The 20,921-nt window shown below is 37.4% G+C and overlaps 1 protein-coding gene across 1 annotated transcript in view; it reads right to left on the reverse strand.

Moving 5' to 3' along the window:
* The window catches only part of AKAP9 (A-kinase anchoring protein 9), a 202,990-nt gene that overhangs the window by 83,979 nt on the left and 98,090 nt on the right, over positions 1 to 20,921 (reverse strand). The window contains exons 13-21 of the mRNA XM_065398462.1: positions 19,916 to 20,027; positions 19,283 to 19,481; positions 14,914 to 14,995; positions 14,022 to 14,114; positions 11,246 to 11,617; positions 7,079 to 7,303; positions 4,352 to 4,492; positions 3,797 to 3,900; positions 602 to 816 (exon numbers count right to left, since the gene is read on the reverse strand). Coding sequence (XP_065254534.1) covers positions 602 to 816; positions 3,797 to 3,900; positions 4,352 to 4,492; positions 7,079 to 7,303; positions 11,246 to 11,617; positions 14,022 to 14,114; positions 14,914 to 14,995; positions 19,283 to 19,481; positions 19,916 to 20,027 — 1,543 coding nt within the window. The remainder of the gene's footprint in view (positions 1 to 601; positions 817 to 3,796; positions 3,901 to 4,351; positions 4,493 to 7,078; positions 7,304 to 11,245; positions 11,618 to 14,021; positions 14,115 to 14,913; positions 14,996 to 19,282; positions 19,482 to 19,915; positions 20,028 to 20,921) is intronic.

Raw genomic sequence — 20,921 nt, forward strand, 5'->3', positions numbered from 1 at the left:
ACTGAAGAAACTAAGTCTCCACTTAAGTGTAAGCACATATAATAAAATGTTATTTTCTGGCTAGATTGTTACCTATTCTTTGTGCCCACCCAGGGCGCTCCTTTTCCCTCTAGCACTGGCTACCTCCACCAGGGGTAGCAGCTTGGGGAAAGAAGCCTCTGCAGAGCCATTACTCTCCCTTTTCTACAGGTATGTGGGAAGCGGGCTGTGCCTTAATCCATCTTGCACCCCCAACCCCACCAATGTGCCAGCAGATGTTCACAGCACCAGGTATAGAGCTAGCACAAGATATATCGGTTTCCTGGTCTGCTCCTGGGGCAGGGCAGCTATATGCTGCCACATACGCAGAGCTTGTAGCAAAGGTACAATTTACCCCTCAGCAAGTGCCTAGGAATTTGCAATAGTTAATCAGGTGCTGGTTGTTAATGATGGATATCAAATGGAGCTGCCATGTATATTCACACACTTTTTTCTTTTCTTTTTTTTAAAATATACCTGCCCTTTAAATTACCATGAGTTAAAAAATCTTACTTTTCAAGTAAAAAGTCCTGGCACATTACATGGCTTCTACATGATATGAAATTAGAAGTAAACATGCAACCAGTACCTTTTTCAAATCCCACATGGACACAGGGCTTTACTGACTGCTCTGCCTCCACCTCCCATAGAACAGTTTTAGAAGAAGGAGGGTCTTTCCCAGGTCTATCCAGTAATCCAAGGACATGAAGACCAATTGTTTCTTCTACAGCTACAGTTGTCTTCACAACCTCTAACAGAATCTTCAGGAGTCTGTTATTAGCCTTCTGTAGAGTATGCCTGTACGTACAGATGAAATAGAAACTAATCAAAACATTTTTTCCCCTCACATTCTATTTTGTGGGGCCAAATCCAGGTCCCACTGAAGACTATGAAAGTTTTGCTATTGATTCAGTGGTACTAGGATTTGGTTTTAAGATAGCGAAGTACGTAAGTCACATAAATGCCACATTAGCACATCTATATTAGTCCATAGTCAACCAATTAAAAATATTACATATCGTTATATTAAATAACTACGGAAAGCTACAATTTTGAGGAAAAATTTCCTAGTAATTCCTTTTTAAATACAGATAGCGGTGTCATGTTTGTCATCATTTCCACTATAAGCCCTTCCTCCTTATCGGGTTTCATTAGTATTGGCCAGTGATGCACTATTGCTCTGTAGAACACAAGTAAAGACTACATGGATAGTGCGCCTAGTGAAAACAATGCAGAATTACCCAACTTGAATATTTGTGTCTAGGTACATGGACCCTTTAGGATGCTTCTAGTGTCTGAAACTACTGTTTCTTACTAGCCTACATGTCACATTGGCTCAACAATGATATGGACTTCAGACAAAGTACTTTTGGCTAATATTACCAAAAAAGATAAACCATAAATTTTGTCCTTTGCAAAGCAGGGTAATATTAAAGTAGAATCTGTATTAAGTTCTGTGCAAAGTTATTGACAATGCCCATAAGACACAGTGAAATGTAACTTCATACCAGTTCTGTAAAAATCACAAGACTTCGGTCTCTTAAAAAAAAAAAAATTTGTTACCGTTTAATAAAAGTGAAGTTTGTCTTCTCCCCAACAGTCTTTCTTCCCCACCCATTGAAATAGGCCTTGACAGGCCAAATGCAAACAATTTTTAAAAAAAAATCCTATTCCATGTGGAGTTGTATGCCAGAAGGCTGATATACCACAATGGTTCATTGACAATGAAGTAAGGATTAATGGAAGCTACTTTTCATATCCACTACCCACTCTTTCACAGGCAGGTTACAGTCCTTTTGGATGAATAGTATGGGACCCAGCAGCAACATTTTAAGCACTGGGCAGTTCCATGAGCACAAGGTCAACCAGAAAGGGACTTCTTTAAAGTACAGTCTGCTCTGAAAAATGACTATTAAAAATGACATTTTGAGACACCATGTGTGTCAAGAACCACAGGTTTCCTTAACAAATTTCTTATTTTACAAGTAAAACTACATTTTTTCTACCATCCCTTCAAAACCAACCCTTCCAAAACCAGTCAAGCTGGGTCCTTTCTCTTTGTACTCATGTTGTACTCATGTACTCATGTACTGTCTGTGTTGGCTCAGCAATGATATTAGGAGTTAAAAACAATCAACATTTATTTTTGTCATTAAATTAATCAACTATGACTCAGAACACACAGAAGGGGTGAATTAAATCCTAACCTCATTGAAATCAATGGGGCCTCACTTTGCCATTGACTTAATTGGGGCCAGTATTTACACCAGGAGTAGACTTACAGGAAGGTAAGTAGAGTATTTGTATAATCACTTTAAAAAGCAGAACTATAAAAGTTATTAAAAGTCATGCTTATAGTTTGAGTCTCTTAGAGCAGTGGTTTTCAAACTTTTTTCATTTGTGGACCTGCAAAAATTTTTGAATGGAGGTGCGGACCCCTTTGGAAATCTTAGACATAGTTTGCGGAGCCCTCAGGGGTCCATGGACCACAGATTGAAAGCCACTGTCTTAGAGGTTCTTCACATGAGAAAAAATAAAATTGCTAGTGGAAGAACTTGGACAACATGAAAATAAATATTATTGTCCAGCTATGATAATATGTGATGATAATAAAGCAGCACAATTATTGATTTTATTTTGCACTGGAAACATGTACTTTTTAAATATAGACCACATCAGTCTGTTCATCTATATATGATGGCTACATAATTATAAAATAAACATTAGTTTATTTATATCAGTACAGTATACTAACTATATTTCATACACTTCATTTTTTCAAAGAATTACGGTGCTTCATAATGATGGGAAGCCAACACCTTAAGAGGCCAAGATTCCACATGCAGGCTGATGAAGGAGATTGGGAGAATGTGGCAGGGTTGGAAGTCAGAAATTAGAGATGGGGAAAATGACATAACTCAAGATGAATTTATGTTTAAAATGCAACCTTTGACTTTATAACAATAAATGTAATTTGTGGAGGTTTTGTAAGAATATTATATTGGTAGCTTAATATAAAATGAACAGCAAAAATTGTGCACAAAAAAAAAATAGTTAAATTACGCAGATGACATTTTTTGAAAATGCCTAAGTTATGCCATGTAGTATAAGAAATATTTAAAATTACATAATGACATTGAAAAATAGGCTACTGTGTTTCTGATGAGCATCTTTGTATTTATTTATTGTAAAAGTTTACATAAAAAGTTCAAGATAAGGAATATTCAAAGATACACTGGGATACTTTGACAAAAATCAATGTAAAAATATATATTGCCCTATATAGTGTATGAAATGGATAGGAAAATGTGAAAACATCAAAAACATCCTATTTGCCATTATATAGCTAGACAGAAAAGGCTGAGTTTCAGGTAGAGTACACAACCCAAGCAGTATGTAAGGAATGTGTGGCATAAGCCAAGAAGTAGCCTTATAAATTCCAATGAATGGAATATGATTTTAAATGCCTGATTCAACTACTTGGAGTAAATAGCCTGAGAACATCATTTTCAAGACCATTTTTTAAAAATCCAATTTTATAATATAGCCGTTCAAATAATCTAGTAAAAAAGTGACAAATTATTTAGCTTCACTCAAAAAGCATCCAGGTTTGGATTCTATATTGACTTCTTATAAATTTTAATTGCATATGACTGATACGTCAGAAAATTATATGATTCACAAAGCTAAATATAATTTTTTGATTGCAATTATAGTATAAATACAGAAACTTTGAATTAAAGAAAGTCTGGATTTAACAAGTTCAAGCTCTGAATACCTTTCTTTTGAAAGAATATCCAAAGATATTTCTTCAGGCTTTCCTCCTCCGTCTTCACCCTCAAAGGTGTACTCTTTTGATTCAGTTTGGCTTTCATTTTCATTCTGAGTAAGTATTTGCAAAGGCAGAGAGGACAAAAAAGACAAAAATCCTGTCATGATGGAATCAACATTGTATTCTGATACATGGTTACATTACGAAATTAAAACTTTTATGCAAAAATTACATATTGTTTGAAATAAAACAACTATCCATTTCCATGAAATTGCTAGTATCCAGGAAAGTACAAAACACATTAATGTGTAGATGGAAAAAACATGACAGATCCAAACCAGAGCCTGTTAAAATGAAGTTTGTTATGCTAAATAAACAGTTTCTGGGTTCTCTGTCGGATGTTGCTATAGCAACATTAAAATCTGAGTTTACCTAAAGTAAAAAGATAGGCAGCTAAACTCCACCTCCTCATTATTTAACCAACCCATAAGGCAGCAGACAAAAGAAATCCTACTGTATTTACATACCATGGCTCCGAAGGTAGCCAAAGTCCATATTTACCTGTGTTTGCGTACTGTTGTTGCATAGCTCAGAATGCAGCTTCTCTCTTCCGGGTACAGAATGTTGCTTTAACAATTCTAGTTCCTCTAAAAGGATCCTCTCTCTCTCTGTAACCAAGTTGTCATTCTCCACTGAGACACTCTAAAAATGAAATTTCATAAGGGCATAGTATGAATAGTAGAAGGAAAACATTAACATTAGGCAGGTTTTTAATCTTCTGGTGTTAGTGATTCCTAGCACTTCCAATACTCAACATATTTTGCAGCAGGAAAATGCAGCTTCTTTTATTAAGTGGTTAAAAGCAAATTTAAAGCTTTCTGAAACTGAGAGCTAATTGGTGGTTTTGGTAGCTTAAGTATATCTAGGATTTTCATACAAATCTGTAAGTACTTCTTTTAAAGCACAATATTTACACTGGAAGTTACAAGTTTAACATCATAATATATATATATATATATATATATATACACTGTAGTATAATTTTTAGGATGGCAGATAGACTACCTAGATAATATGTCCTTTTTATAAAAGATCTTCATAAAGGTGAAAGAATATAGTATAACAAACTAATTACAGCTGAGGGTAAAAACAGGGAAGGAGATTCCTAATAATCAGGGGAGCAAGACTCTGGCGCAGCCTGCCAATAGGAGTAGGGGGGCAAACAACCTAACTCAGCGTTTCGCAAACTGGGGTCTACGGACCCCCTGGGGGTCTGCGGGCCCTGTTGATCAACTCCTCCCTCTCCCTCCCTCAACTCCTCCCGCTCCCTCCCAGTGCCTCCTGCACACTGGGCGGAAATAGGCAGGGAAGAGGAGGGGCTTGGGTGTAGCGGGGGTGGGAAGAGGTGGGGCCTTGAGGGAAGGGGTGGAGTGGGGGTGGGGCCTGGGGCTGAGTGGGGGGCTTGGGGATCCGTGAAAAATTTTAAATCAAAATGGGGGTCCTTGAGTTGCTAAAGTTTGAGAACCGGTGACCTAACTAGTTTTAGGGAGCTTGATAAGTTTATGAACTGGATTAAGTGACTGGCTTGCCTACTGGAGACTGGACTTTATGACCAGGGAGGTCCCTTCCAGTGCTATGGTCCAAATTTAGAGGAGCTAGAAGTATTCCTGATTTAATAATTATACATTAATTCTAACATAAATCTCATGGCAAAAACATCCTTTACATTAAAACAGAGGAGCTAATGACCTAAATCACACAAGTACTCTCTCCCCTCAGTGTTAGAAGTTTCAGCTCCCGCAATGTATAGATGTGAGTGTAAGGAGATAGAAGAGGTAGTGCAGAGGAGGGGAAGATATAGGTACCCCAAAGGAACAATTCCAGGACAATGAGTAAGAAGAGGTCCAGAAATAGGCTAAAGGATAAGCAGGCCTGACAACCACACCCCCTAAAGTTGCAGAAAGGAGAAGCAGGCTTACCAGCTACCTACAACCATAATGTTTGGGAACAGCAGGTCACTATTACACTTTCCTCCCATGAAGCAGACAGAAGGTAGATAGAGAAAAACCTAGTATGGGAGGAGCATAAGGTGTCAGGTGGAACCTTGTAAGTATAGTGGAGTAGAACTGAAGAACTTTAGAGTTCTCCTGTCATTATTTTCTCGTATATTTTTGTAATGTTGCATTGTTCAGATGACACATCAAATACATATCCATGCACTGTCAATGTAATATGTGAGTCGGTGAATGTATGACTGGATGGATTCTTTTGAGTTTTGTCCTCTTAGTCTGGTAAGAGATAAAATCTTATTTCTGAGATGCCGATAATTAAGAGGAGTTCCTTTAACATTCCTTTTATGGAGATTGTATGGGTTTGGGACACTGGATTCTAGGGTGGCTATATTTTAGAAATGCAAAAAATATAGTAAACATACACCCTTGCCTTTCCCACTAAACTAATTTGTACTTTACAAAGCCAAGCTCCTTACAGCCCAATGGAATCAAGGAGGACATCTTTTGGCTGCTGGGAAGTTCACTCTTGCTCATAATGGTTTATTTCTTCCCTAGGGAATATTAACCCTTCTGCCCACCAGTGCATGGAAGCTCCTTGCAGCTTCCATAACACCAGGTCCAATCAGGCAGACCACTGAGTCTCCTGTAATTGGTACTCTCTCATTTTACCTGAGACCCAGGTGGAAGCAGCATATTATGCAGTGGAAGAGCAGTGTGGACTGCCTTTCTACACCACAAGATAGGGCATCTGGCTTGAGATAAAAGGGAGCAAGAGGGAAGAAATATGGCATTAGAGACACTAACTGGGAGTTGGATCAGTGCAGGCCACTCCTGGAATGCCCCACTCCACAGATGATCCAAGTTTGAACAGTGAGCAGTTATTCCTGGGAACACTGTGCCAACGATAGCAGTGAGGACAGGGCACTAAAAGAAGCAATGGCTCACTACGCCACTGACAACAATCACTGGGTGGGTCAATTAATGATAACCCTCTGGGACCACACTTACTCTGAGGGAAATTGGTTAATGGAAGCTGGCCCCAGAACCCTCATGCCCTTGACTTGGTAGGCTTCACTGTACAGATAGTGGCAGGAGATCAGGCTGCTAAACGTCTTCCCAGCAACAATAAGGTGGTTGAACTGCTGGAGGCTCCAACCAAGACTAGTCCATGACAGTTTAGGGCTGATTGTGGTGAGAACTCTTTTTTAAAAAAAAAGCCAGTATCAGTTGTCAATACACTCTTCTGCCCCTGCCATTGCCCCACACCCTCCATTACCTCGGCTAATTGAACTTTAAGTCTATCAAGCTCTGCTAGGAGTTGCTCTTGATTTTCTTTTTGCCGTTCCATTTGCTGCATATGCCCCTGTCTCAATAGTTCTGTTGCCTGCTGATGTTCCTGATATTGTCGTACAAGTTCCTGTCGCATGTCTTCCAAACGCTCTTCATATAGCAACAGCTGATCTGAGGTTTCTGTACTGGATGTTGCCATCTCATGATAGGGCTGTAATATTTGAATTGTTATTACCATTTTATATGCAGGTACATGTATGAAATGGTTAAACAATTTTTCAAAAATATTTGCACAAATCAAAACAGCTATCATCCAAGAAATCAACTTGTTGCCTGCTTCTTGGAAGGCCAAATGTTAAAGAATCACATACTCCCCAACTAAGAAACAGTAAACATATGTAATGATGTAATGTCCCAAAACAAAGAAAAATATTAAGCTTTGCTTAATATTTTGGGGTTGGTGAGAGAGTGCAGGGACTTCATATATGAAGCTCTATCCAAGTAATACTAATATCCATGCCCTTATCTCCAACCATTCTCATTGCAACCTCCTGCTTTGCACTTTTATCTTCCTCTTCTCAAATCTATCACCTTCCTTGGACCACATCTCATATATTCTTCTCTATTTTCTCTACTCTTCTCTTCCCTTTTTCTTCTGAATAAAATTAATGATTCTCTTTTTCAGTTTCAAAGCACTTCACAACTCAACTCCTACCTATATCTCTCCTCTCATAACCACTACTGCTTCTTTTGTTCTCCAAAATCATCCCTCCTAGCTGTTCCCTTTGTGTGTGTGACTCACTTCTGACAGAGTGCTTTCTCACACACTTTTCCATACCTGGGACAGACCCCAATTCATATTTTCAAAAGCCTCCTCATATTCAACCTTCAAAAATATCCATATGGCTTACTACTTGCATGAAGTACTCAAGTTACAGTTTTTGTTGATCTCTGAAATGTGCCCATTGCAACTACCCATCTCTCTGTTTTTGTACTGTAGTCTTCTGTTTTGGCAAGCAACAAAACTGCCTGTGCTCTTATACCTTTAATAGAGATGGGTGAAATTTGTTGACTTTTCCAATTAAATTTCTTCCAATGAAAAATGCATTTTTGGTTCAACCAAAACAACATTTTGCAAATTCATGTTCATTTCAGTTAATTGCATCAGTCCAAAAAAAATTAGGAGGAGGTGCCCTCCCTCCTTATATCCAAGAGCCCCATGATTAGGGACTTGAACCCAGGTCTCACGTATCCCAGGTGAGTTCCTTAACAACAATGGTATTGGCTAATCTGAGGTGGGTCTCTCTCAGTCTCTCCTGTTGAAGCTGTTCCACTTTATATAAACAATTAATTTCACTGGAGCAGGGACTGGAACCCAGAAGTCCCCACTCCCAGGTGAGTGCCTGAGCGACGAGGCTATAGAGTCATTACCACTCTCTGGTCCAATGAATGTTTAAGTATTTTACACAAAGTGCAACAGCTTCAACAGAAGAGACTAAGAGAGACCCATTACAGAATAGCGAATAGCCTAGTGGTTACTCACCAGGAATAAGGGAAACCTGGGTTTGAAGTCCCTGCTCAACAGCAGTGATTTGAACTTGGGTCTCCTACATGAGTGCCCTTGCCTCTGGGTTATTGGGAGCCTCCTCCTCCATTTTGTGAGTGGTGCCTAAGTCCCCTTGTAAACATAGCCCTTCATTTTCTTTGCTTTTATTAAAAAATACAGTTATAGATACCAGATCTATTAAAACCAAATCCTTCATTTTGAACAAAATGTTTTGTTTGACCCAAAACATTTTTTTTCTCATTTTTCTATTCATTGATAATTCTAATAAATTTAGGTTTTGGGTTGACCTGAAACAATATTTTCCCCAATTTTTTGGAACTGCCAGCAAACCAAAACATCAGTTATTTGCATGGAACAGTGTATAAAGTATTTGTTTGGCTGAGTTCTCCTATTGTACAGTTTTGTTTATAGTGATAAATTAGTATTTGAAAAAGCACATTCTACGTTCAAGTGACAACAGATATTAGAATATAGATAATGCTTGCACCGTGCACTCATAACAAGAGTCGATCATGCACATTTCATGTTATTTAAAAATTATATATGGAAGAGTGCATTTTACAATTCCAATTTTATTCTCTTTAGGACATGATCTTTGTAAAAATATGAATTTCAGAGGCTCTTTTCTGCAAATACATACCTTTACAAGTAGAATATATAACGCAAATGTGTTTAGAACTTTAAGCATTTCAAATAATCTCAAAACACAGTTTCCAAAGAAACAAAACTCACTACTCTATAAAAAATTATTAGATCTGAATCCAGTTATGGATAAATATGAGAATCCTTCCACTCAAAATATATATACATTGCTATAAGATTTTAATGAAGACTAGGCTAGCTAAGTTTCACTGGTTCCTTTCTGAAGAGGGTAGATGGAACTGTTACTTATTTGAAATGCAAAATTTAGATTAATTATAATTCCACCTATATAATGCTTTGCAACTAGAGAATCATTGTCAGACACATTTATTTCCCCCCCCCCCCGGTCTCTTATTCCCTGATATATAGTATTCAGAGGACTCACTATCATGACATTGTAATCTCTGTTGTAAAAAAAGAGGTGGAAATAACTCCAGCCAATTTTTAATTGTCAAGATTGCTCACTAATCAGTGGTGCTAACCGTCCCCTAAAACTGAACCTAATGAGCTCCCCACTGTACAAAGGAAAGAGAACATACAATTTTGATTAAATCTAGACTCATGAAAATATTATAAAAAATTGGAAAAATGAAACTTTTAACATCATAGTCCATGTTTAGTTACTTAAAAGTGGATTGTGTACAGGGAGTCTGGCGGAGATTTCTGTTACAGACATAACTTAACCTTTTGCTATGAACATTTTCCAGGTATCAGTTTTTCCATATATTTATTTCAGTTTGCCCCGAACATAGGGGCGGCTCCAGGCACCAGCGCACCAAGCGCGTGCCCAGGGCGGCAAGCCGCGAGGGGCAGCCTGCCAGTCGCCGTGAGGGCGGCAGTCGGCTGCCTTCGGCGGCATGCCTGCAGGAGGTCCACCGGGTCCTGCGGCTTCGGCGGCAATTCGGCGGCGGGTACGCCGAAGGCGTGGGACTGGCAGACCTCCCGCAGGCATGCTGCTGAAGGCTGCCTCACTGCCGTGCTTGGGGTGGCAAAATACATAGAGCCGCCCCTGCCCGGACATATACTGCCTCTGCCTCCATGATACCAAAAAGAAGTAGACCAGGATGGTTTTGCTATTTAAGCAGGTGAAGGGACACAGTCTGAGGGGGCAGTAAAAGATATGCACCCTCCTACACTGTGTGTAGCTCCACTCTACAGAGGATCCATATGTGGCAGCACATAATGAGTGAGCATAACATGGGCCAGAGGCCCTTCAGCTTTGTGGATCTTACCATCTTATCTCTTTCAGAAGGGAATGAATTGAGTAACCTATCTTTGTCACTGAGCTGCAGTAGCCCTGTAGACACAACAGGGTAAAAACTTCCCCATCTCACTTGATAAATTGCCAAATGCCTGGCTATTAGGATTGAATGGTGTACATTCTGTACATACCTCTCCTCCCCCAGAGATTAAAAATAATATATTTTAGCTATCGCTTTTATCCTTTCAGATGCTGTCCCCTATATATCAAGAAAGACATGGGTGGGTTAAAATAATACATTTACACAATTTTATCCCCTTTATATAGGTTTCATGCGTCACTAGTAAGACTTATTTATTTCTATTAAAATAATTTTTAAAAATCAAGCTTATTTTTCACTGTTTATGCCATTCTTTCTTTTTTGCATTTCACAAACTTTGATCATGAAAATGGATTAGTCATTTTCAGTATATTCAGTTTTATGTTCCAATTCTCATGCATTAGTGTAATACTACAATATTTGGGTTAAAATACAGCACACAAGTTGCTAAATAAAATATGAATTTTCATAGAACTAAAATAAATCCTAACTTTTCTGGTAAAATTAACTCTTTTCCATTTACAATTTTTTAAAACCCCACCAGTTTTTAAAACCCCACTACTGGGCCTGAATTACCTAGTAGTACTGGGGGGGGGGGGGGGGGGGGCAAAAGATTTTCTCAGGTGGATGTTTATTTACTTACTGATATTTCCTTCACTGTAAGCTCTTTGTCATGGGAGAAAGGTAATACTGGAAACCTCATTTCATTCTTGCTCAGTTCTAGTATGTAATCAGGATTAACACTTGATTCAAGTTGTTCTTCAAGAGAAGAAATCTCACTGGACTCTTCACTCAGCTCCTTGCTAAGTGGTTTAAATTCTTCTGCATGTTTAATGTCTGCTTTCTTCTCCTTACTAAGATGGCTGTCTAACTCATCTTCGGTGCACTTCTTCCTACTTTCAAAACATTTTTCCTTTTTAGGAACAATTTGTGTTTGTGCTGATTCTTCCTCTTGTCTAGCCATTCTTGCCAGTTCAGTCTGTTGGGCAAAGGCTACACTCATTGACACAATAACCTGAAAAAATAAAAACAACCTTTAGAAGTTCACACATAGCAGCATCTACTACTGCAGAAGAAAACTAGTTGCTACCCATCAATAATATGAATAAATGAATAAATCCATTTTACATGGAAATAAATACATTTAAAAGTTAAAAAAGCAACACAGTTAGCAAATAATATTTGTATTTTTAAATAAGCTATTCTAAAGTCAGATATATTATTGGGAATACAACTATCTAGTACTTTAAAAGAAAGTCAATCTATAGTACTTGACTCTATAACCTCCCATTGCCTGAATTCCACTGGATGACTACAAACCATATGAGAAGTTATTACTTTATTAGTTCCAATAATATTTATCTCCTATTAATCTCACTGAGTGATTCCCCCCCTCCTTGGTTTTTTTTTTTTTTCTTTCTATTTATGCTGTCTCATAATGAAAGGAGATGGATCATTTTTTCACCATAACCTTCATGTACTTATGGAGAGTACAAGAACAGAAAATAAATTCTGCAATGATGAGAGAAGTATGAAAAAGCTGACATAGTGGAGATTGTATAAAGAACTTAAATGGGGACATTTCACATTTTACAGAAAGCTACTTAACCTAGTTGATGTCTAAGAAAATATCTGCAACTATAACAACAGGTTTTGAAGAAAGTAGCAAGACATTCAATCCCTCACCCTTCCTGATTTTCATAAATAATTTCTAATGATGAGGATAAGACAGTTTGGCTGAATGAAGATCCAGACACTTAAAGGATATGAGGACTGATAGATCAGACATACTATGTGTCTTGCTACTTTCTTCAAAACCTTTTGTTATAGTTGCAGATGTTTTTCTAGACATCAACTAGGTAAAGTGGCTTTCTGTAAAATGTCCCATTTAAGTTCTTTATACAATCTCCAACAGAGTCCTCATCCTCAAAGGAAACCTGCATAATATTTTCAAAAGACAAGCCTGGGAGCTTACGTTCATAACTCTGCTAGACATCAAAAATCATGGACTGAACAGAGACACTGGACTGTTGTAATAAGCCATAAATCTATAACCTACTAACACCCTCTTTTTGTCCTTAGACTACAGAGGTGTTAACGGGCCACTGTACCTTGAATAGTCCCTTAGAATATGTGCTAACTACTTATACTTAGAACCCTGTGTGGATACAAAAATTTGGATCCGTATCCAATGTGCTTCCGTGATAATTAACTTGTATCTGTCCCGTGATCTGCACTCCACCTTTTATAAGTATCTGCATCCACACCAGCACCCGAACCCTATCTCACTGTTAGAGCCCTGCCCACAGTGCTTAATTTGTAATGAAAGAGGTGTCAGGGCTCAGCCTTAGCAAGCCCAGGCACAAATTAAACACTGCAGCTGGAGCCGCAGCCTCCCCATGCCAGGAAGTAACAGCTGCAGCCTCCCTGCATGCGGGAGCTGACAGACTCAAAGGAGTAAGTCGGTGCTGGGGCTATGACCTGCTATACCGAGAGGTGCCGAGACTCAGCCCTGGCAAGCCGCAGCACAAATTAAGCACTGCCTGTGCGGATACAAAAATTTGGATCTGCATCTGATTCACAATGATGATAAACAATACAACCGCATCTGTATCCATGGATGCAGATATCCATGGATATAAGTGGATAACTGTGGATTTGCAGGGCTCTACTTATGCTAAACAATCTGCTCCACCTTACATTTGGCCGTGATGCTCGGAGTCTCTCTCCCAGAGCTAAAGAAGAGCTGTTTGTGGCTCAAAAGCTTGTCTCTCTTCTATCAACAGAAGTTGGTCCAATAAAAGATATTACCTCACCCACATTGTCTCTCTAATGAAAATACAGTCAAGTGGTCCACAAGGAGAAAATGTATTCACATTGTACAGATATACAGAAAAGTTAATCAGTTCTCTTCTCCTTTTATAAAAATAAAAATTAATAAAAATGGAACAAACCAGGTAAGCAGCCCAAATCTTCTAAACTTAGCTAAGCGCTTCCAGTCAACTCTAATCAGATACCTCTTTCAAAAAAATTGGATTAGACTGATTAAGTTGCTCTTTTCCTTTACGGAGAAGATTTTGAGAGGGTTATACAGAGGATTTTAGGGGCAGGACCCCGTGGAAGATGGGTATTGGTTAAGAAAATAAAAGGATTAACTAATGTATGCTAAGGAATGAGTGAGAAAAGAAAAATAAAGCGGGTTAGTATGGGCCCACTTATCACGTTAAGCTTGTGTCAAAAGCACAACGTTCCCTACAGGCTTTGAAAGATTCTTCCTTGTTCAGAATCAGAACAAGATAGTTTCCCATAAATAAATATAACTATAACAATATATTTGTTCTGTAATTTTCTGAACAGTAACAAACAGTAAATAAAACCATATTATACATGCTTAAAAAGTTGTTACTATAAAGTTATACCTTAGCTGTTTCTTCTTCTAATCTTTCTTGGTACTGTTTTTCCAACAGCTGAATAATGTCCATATCACCTTTTGATTCCATTTCACTAGGAAACTGTAAGAAAAAAATATGAAATATTAATTTATGGTTTCTTGCTTTTACTTTCTCAATTCTACAAGTTTCAGCTAGGATACTGAATTTTCTAAACTTTTTTTTTTTTTTAAGGTTACCTGTAAATTAGTTTAAGTAATCTTGGTCCATGAAGAAAAAGAGTTGGGAAAGGGAATTTTCTTCACTGCGGCTCCAAAATCAGATACATAAGCTAAAATTGCAATAGCTGAAGTGGTGGTTCAGTTCTCCAGCACTGTTTGCACCCTCAGAAGCACAGAAGCCAGGGTAAGGGCAGAAGGGACATGACTAGGTCACAGAGCCTTACAAACAAGTCTGAAATACAGTACTGCCAATCCCAAAAGTTCAAAAATCATGAGTCTGGTCTCAACAAATATTAAGGGTGGCTTAAAAGTTTTGAATTTTTTTATTTGCTGTTTTTTGAGCCTTTAAGAATTAAATTTTCAAACTTTATTCTGCAACCAGGGCTAGAAATTTTTTTTTTAAATGAAAGCTAAGATTATTGCTCATCATAATTTGTATGACACACATTTTCTTTTATATGTTTTGTAAAAACTTAAATGAGATTTTCATTTTTTCTTGAGCATGGGCTGAACTCATGTTCATGTTTCACTTCCAAACATATAACTACTGAGATTATCATCATCATTTGTTTATTACTCCAAAACATTATTCCCAAATTTCAATGATGTCTTGTTGAAGTGTAAATATTTATATCCCAAGGTACTTAAATTATGCTGAAAACACATAATATTGTTGATAAACCAACTGAATTATATAGTACCTCTACTGCCGTATCTGTACTTTCAGTTTGTGTCATTTTCTGCATGACATCTTTAGAGTTTCCCTGCGACTCTGCAGATATACTAAAATGTAAAAGAAAGATGGGAAAAAGATTAATATTACAAGATATTCATTTCAGTTTCCCAATACCTCTAGCCAATTATATAAGAAAAAATTAAACTAGTGACAGAGGACACACATTTTACATGACACAAATTCTGTGGTACTCTTTTAATAGTATGCAAAATGATGATTACTATTAATTATTTGTATTGCAGTAATGCCCAAATGCCCCAGTCTTTATCAGCCCCATTGAGAAAAATGCTGTGTAAACACAAAACTAAACAGAGCCTCTGCCCAAAGACTTTACAGTCTAATTTGAAACAATAAATAAGTGAATGTGACAAACAAGAAGAGCAAAGGGGAGATGAAGGATAAAGGTAATGAAAATAAAAACTTTTAGTTATGCACATTAGTTATTACACAATTTGACAATTTAAGCTTAAACATAGAAGTTGGGATATTTGAAAGACCCTAAGCGACTTAGGAACACAAGTCCTCTTGATCTCAGTGGGACCTATCGTCTTAAGTCATGTAGGCACTTTTTAAAATTCCACTCAAAATCAATAAAGTTTGGTGAAATGGGACCAGAAGCATCTCCAAACATTTTGCTACTCTAGGCAAACCTAAATATGTCATTCCCACCTCCATTCTATGTTTTCTATCCATGCTACTTAGTGGCCAGGGAAGCAAGTCACAAAACTTACCAAATACATACAGTAATCACACTTAAAAAATTTCTACAAGTTTGAGAGATATTATCAGTCCTACCAGTATTCACCATTGCAAGTATAAGGACACTTTCACAAACTGAAAGACTCTTTCAAAACAAAAGATATTTTTAAAAGTGTAACTACTGTGTATATATTCAAAAGAATGAAATATTCCATCCAATATTAAGAAAATGTTAAGGTTACAAAATGAAGTCTGAAAAAATCTGGTTTAGTTCTGACCCCCAGGTTTGTGGATTATGATAGTCTTTAATTACATGATCATATAAAACAGCAGTTCTCACACTGTGGATCGGGACCTCAAAGTGGTCCCGACCCCATTTTAATGGGGTTGGCAGGGCTGGCATTAGAGTTGCTAGAGCCCAGGGTCAAAGACAAAGCCCTGGGCAGCAGAGCTCAGGATTTGTCTTCAGCTCTGGGTGGAGGGACTCAGGTTACAGGCCCCTTGCTCGGGGCTGTAGCCCTTGGGCTTCCGCTTTGGCCCTCCCCACCCAAGGTGGCAGGACTCACGCAGGCTCAGGTTTCTGTCCCCTTCCAGGGGTCATGTAGTAATTTTTGTTGTCAGAAGGGGGTCGTGTGCAATGGAACCGCTGATATACAATATTTTCCATGGGACTTCTTAGTAATTTAGGGAACAAGATGGATAGAGCACAGTGAATGAGGGAGCTATTTATTTGTTATCCACCTTGTTCAGTGTCCAGTCCCCTGCCTCATTCACTGTACATCACCCTACCCCATATCATCCACTACCCACTCCCACTCACTTTACAACCCTTCCTCTACAGAGTACTCTTCCATCATCCAGCCTCATGTCCTTTTTCTCAACATCTACACTCCCTACCTTCAGTTATATAGACTCCCACCCTTACAGGCAGGTGGGACTAGCAGCCCCATTGAGACTAGCAGCCTCTGCCAAGCTCCGGTTGCTCCTATTGTTTATTCACCACCAACATACAATTAAGGGGAAGCCAATGGTCAAGGTTTGACTAAAAGGGTGCAGGCTAAAGAAGAGGAGGTGCTGAGATGCTGGAGAAACCAGATGGGGCCAGACACCAGCTGGAAGACTGGTCACAATTTTTTTGCTGCCCTTTTAATTGTTACACCCTAGTCAGATGCATGTCCTGCTTGTATTATATGGGTGGCTTGTTAACAGACAAGTCAAGCATCTGAATGAATAAGGCAGGTAAGAAGTCTCTTGTTTCTTTCTACACTTAAATACCACAATGCTAGGCACCTTAGAGAGCTCTACATATTCTAACTGGGTTACGTTATGTTGGCAGCAAGTTGATACAAGGAAGCTCAAAGCTCTGGCTATACTTTTCTTAAGAGAGATGTTACAAAAGGCCAAAGTTAGAACCACGCTATAAAAATATTAAGATTTGTGGCTTTCACAAATCCTTCCTCTAATATTCCCTTTCTGCTATCACGAGACAAATGAGTGCCTTGCTAAAGAAGACATAATGTGTAGGGTGAATGAAATAAGACGTTAAACTTCTGTATTGCTAGGTTTATGATCTTTTGTCACATTTTAAATGTATACAAATTTTCAAGCTTACTTTTCCTCAACAGCATATTTTATGTAAAACCATGGCTTCAGTAAGATAACTTTGAAATAGCAAGGAATCCAAAATACCTGATAACTTTCTCAAAGTAGCAACAATTAATTATTTTAGCTACAAAAAGTTACTGATTATTTCTAGGACTCTAATTAAAAATTTTATTTTGGTTTCTTTATAAAGAAGTCAGGTAATGAACAAGTCCTATACTATAATGTATGGTGCTCCTCAATTTTAGGTTTCACTGAGTTCATCAATAAATAACTATTAAAGAAATTACTCTAATTTTTAAATAGCGTTACACAGCTTTTCCATTAATTATTTACCAAGATGTGACCTGTGACCTGGATATGCAACCTGGTGAAAAGATCCTACCTTCCCAGCAAAGAAGGAATTAATTCTCTGCTTAGCTCTTACACAGATTACAAGTGGAGTAACAAAGTAAGGATGGGGACTGAAGACTCCCCAGAAAACTCTATAAAGCAGCTACCTGGTAATCATAGGTTAGACCTATAAGGAGGTGGAACTACACATTTGGTTCCCAGAAGACTTAAGTTATACCCAAGCAAGGGTATTTTTCCAATTAAATTCTAGGTTTATGTGAAAACCTTTGGTTTCCTTCTAACTTGCATAAGGCTCAAGAATACAGGGGTGAACGAACAGGACAGTACATCATCTAAAATGTTTATTCTAAAAAGAATGCATGCTCATGAGTATTTACTTATTGCTAAATATTTTCACTGCACAAAGAGTTAACTTGAATGAAACCAGCAGATTAACATGTATACAAAAAGAAGTCTAAAAAAGTGGTAACACAAACTAAAAACTGTCAGGAAATTAATTATAAAGGCTGATAACTTGTCTGGGCCAGTACAGATATTGCAGTCTATAGATTTTAATGAAATCCACATTGAAAATACTTCAAATGTACCATTTTTACAATGCTGAAAATTGACCAGGCTAGCAGGCCTTCAATAATCTCAAATGCTCACTGGAAGTTCATGCCTAGCTGTATGAGTATTCAGAAGGCATTGTGTTTGTTCTACAAAACAGACAGTAGCAGGGAGCTGTAAAAACTAAGGTACTGGTCCTGCAAACATTAAGCTTGTGTGTAAATCATGTATGTTCAGGGCCTAGTGTTTCCAATAAAGTAAGCATATATGATTGAGTACACACAAGGAGCAGATCAACTGGGTACATAGATACCATTTTATTTGCATCCGACGAAGTGGGTATTCACCCACGAAAGCTTATGCTCCAATACGTCTGTTGGTCTATAAGGTGCCACAGGACACTCTGTCCATTTTTACATAGTCACTTCTCAGGGTAGAAATGTATTTTAAGAAAGGGAAGGAAAGACATCTAAAATCTAGAAAACTGTAACAAAAAGAAAAAAATATGCTTTCTCCACTTTGCCAAAGCAGACATGCCTAGCTTGAATGGCTCCCGACTGAGATAGGATGTGCTTTTGTTCAGACTGGCAGGGTTCTGAAGAGCAGTGGCTGAAAGAGAGTGGTTGTGCCTTTTCACTTCCCACAGCTACCTGGGAGGTTTGCCCCCACCTTTCCTATCCTACTTGGTAACAAGTACTGTACTAAATACACCAAATATTTAATAATTTATATATTGAGTAATATGAAGTAATGAGTAAAATTTGCAAATGTTCATGGGTAACTATCAAATCTATTGCAATGGTTTAACATACAATAATTTGCAATGATATATTAGAGAAATACTTGTAAAATAGCAAATTCAGTATCCAATAATTTCTGAGTTACCGGCTACTGCTCTCTCACTTAGTTCATACTGGTTATACCATTTCTTTGTAAAATACTTGATTTTAAAAAAAAGTGATGAGTAAATAAATGTTCATATAATTTGATGATTTTTTCATATTCCGATGTTGTTAATAAGTTATAAAGCTTTGCACCAATTAGCTTTTTAAAAACACTAATGTTTACATATGGTGTTCAGTACAAAATGGTAAACACTATAGAAAAGGAGGATAAAGATCATGGGATACCTGAAATCTTTAGGGGATTCACTGACATCCTGATGTCTATTCTGTAAATGAACGATCTCTGTAGTGTATCTCTCCTCAGTTTCTTTCAACTGCTGCTGGAAATAGGATCGGAGATGCTCAATTTCTTGAGCATGTTTTCCTTCAAGTTGTGTTTTAAGGTTCTCCATCTCCTCCCAACGAGATGCTCTAACCATAAGATCTGTAAATGGGTAATTTGAAGGGAGAAAATCAGTTAATTATGTTAACAAAGACTAGCAATAACATCAAAGATCTCATAAAATGTTAATGAAGGTAATTATTTTTATTGTGATAGCAGAGCAATCCTATTTTCTATAAATAACAATATTGCAAAACAACACAAGCACTCTCTTTCTCTCTTATTAGAGGTAATATTAACAATCCCTTTAATTGCTGAAAACCAAAAAGTATTACTGAACACAGTTCTAGAGCAGATCAGCTGAATTTCTAAACAAAATTCCAGAGTTTTATAAGAACAAAAAGCACATAAATCAGATGACAGAATCCTCAGTACTTAAGGTGTTTAACCTTGTCTTATCCACTAGAAACAAATTTAGATTTAAAGCATTTTTATGGCTATAGACATTACAAATAATTGCATATGTATCTCTTTACCAATAAGGTCCTGTGAAGGGGTCTGAAAGCCTTCTATTTTCATTTGCAGACAGCTGCTTTCCTCTTCTTTTCTATGCTCCAGTTCAACATATGATGTCTGTTGCTCTTCAGACTAGGAAAAGTACAGTAAAAACAAATGACAATTTAAATAATATTTAAACCAAGAATAGAAACTGTAACTGTCCTGAAAGCATAACACAAGTGCTAATACTTTACTTGCACCCAATCTACCATTTATATAAAATACATACACATACCCACATTATGCATATTTTGCAACCTTTTTCTAAACGTAACCGCTGAATATATCACATTTAACCTTTTAATATGTAGCAATGCAGGATACACTGTCTGTACTATTATCAAATTTTCTACTGATGGCACATCACTAAGAAAAATGATCATTTCATCAAAATCATCTTATATTTGTATGACGGAATACTGTGCTATTTACCCAAAGACTGTCTTAAGTTCTACAGTATCCAGTATATCAAGATATGGAGGGCAGGCACACTGCAAAGATGATTCATTTGGTCTTATGGTAATAGATGGAGTATTGCTGGTTACACATCTATTCAACCCATTTTGTTAACAGATCCACCAAGTGGAATTCATAGTGACTTTTATAAATGCTTCATGTCTCTCCCCCCTGCTTTTCAATAAAAGCGAAGTCGTGCATGCAAAAAAAACCTTAGAATGAGCTCAGAATGAGAATTTTTACTTTATATTGAAAGCTCATGCTCTGTTTACCTATAAAATATTAGCATATATAAGGAGCAGATAACAGGAATTCAAGTTAGTTTAAGGAAGAAGAAATACTTTACTACTGGTCAGATTACCCACAGACTATTCTTTTTTACACTTATTTTTAAAAATATAGGACATCTCTCTTTGAGGTTATTTGACGTTTTTCTCTCCTAGAATTTAAAAATCATTATTTAAGGCTATTGAATTTGATCATAGGCAACAGTGTAGGAAACTTATTTTCAAAACATTTCGATTTTTT

Source organism: Emys orbicularis, chromosome 2 (assembly GCF_028017835.1).
Source record: "Emys orbicularis isolate rEmyOrb1 chromosome 2, rEmyOrb1.hap1, whole genome shotgun sequence".
Taxonomy (NCBI): Eukaryota; Metazoa; Chordata; order Testudines; family Emydidae; genus Emys; species Emys orbicularis.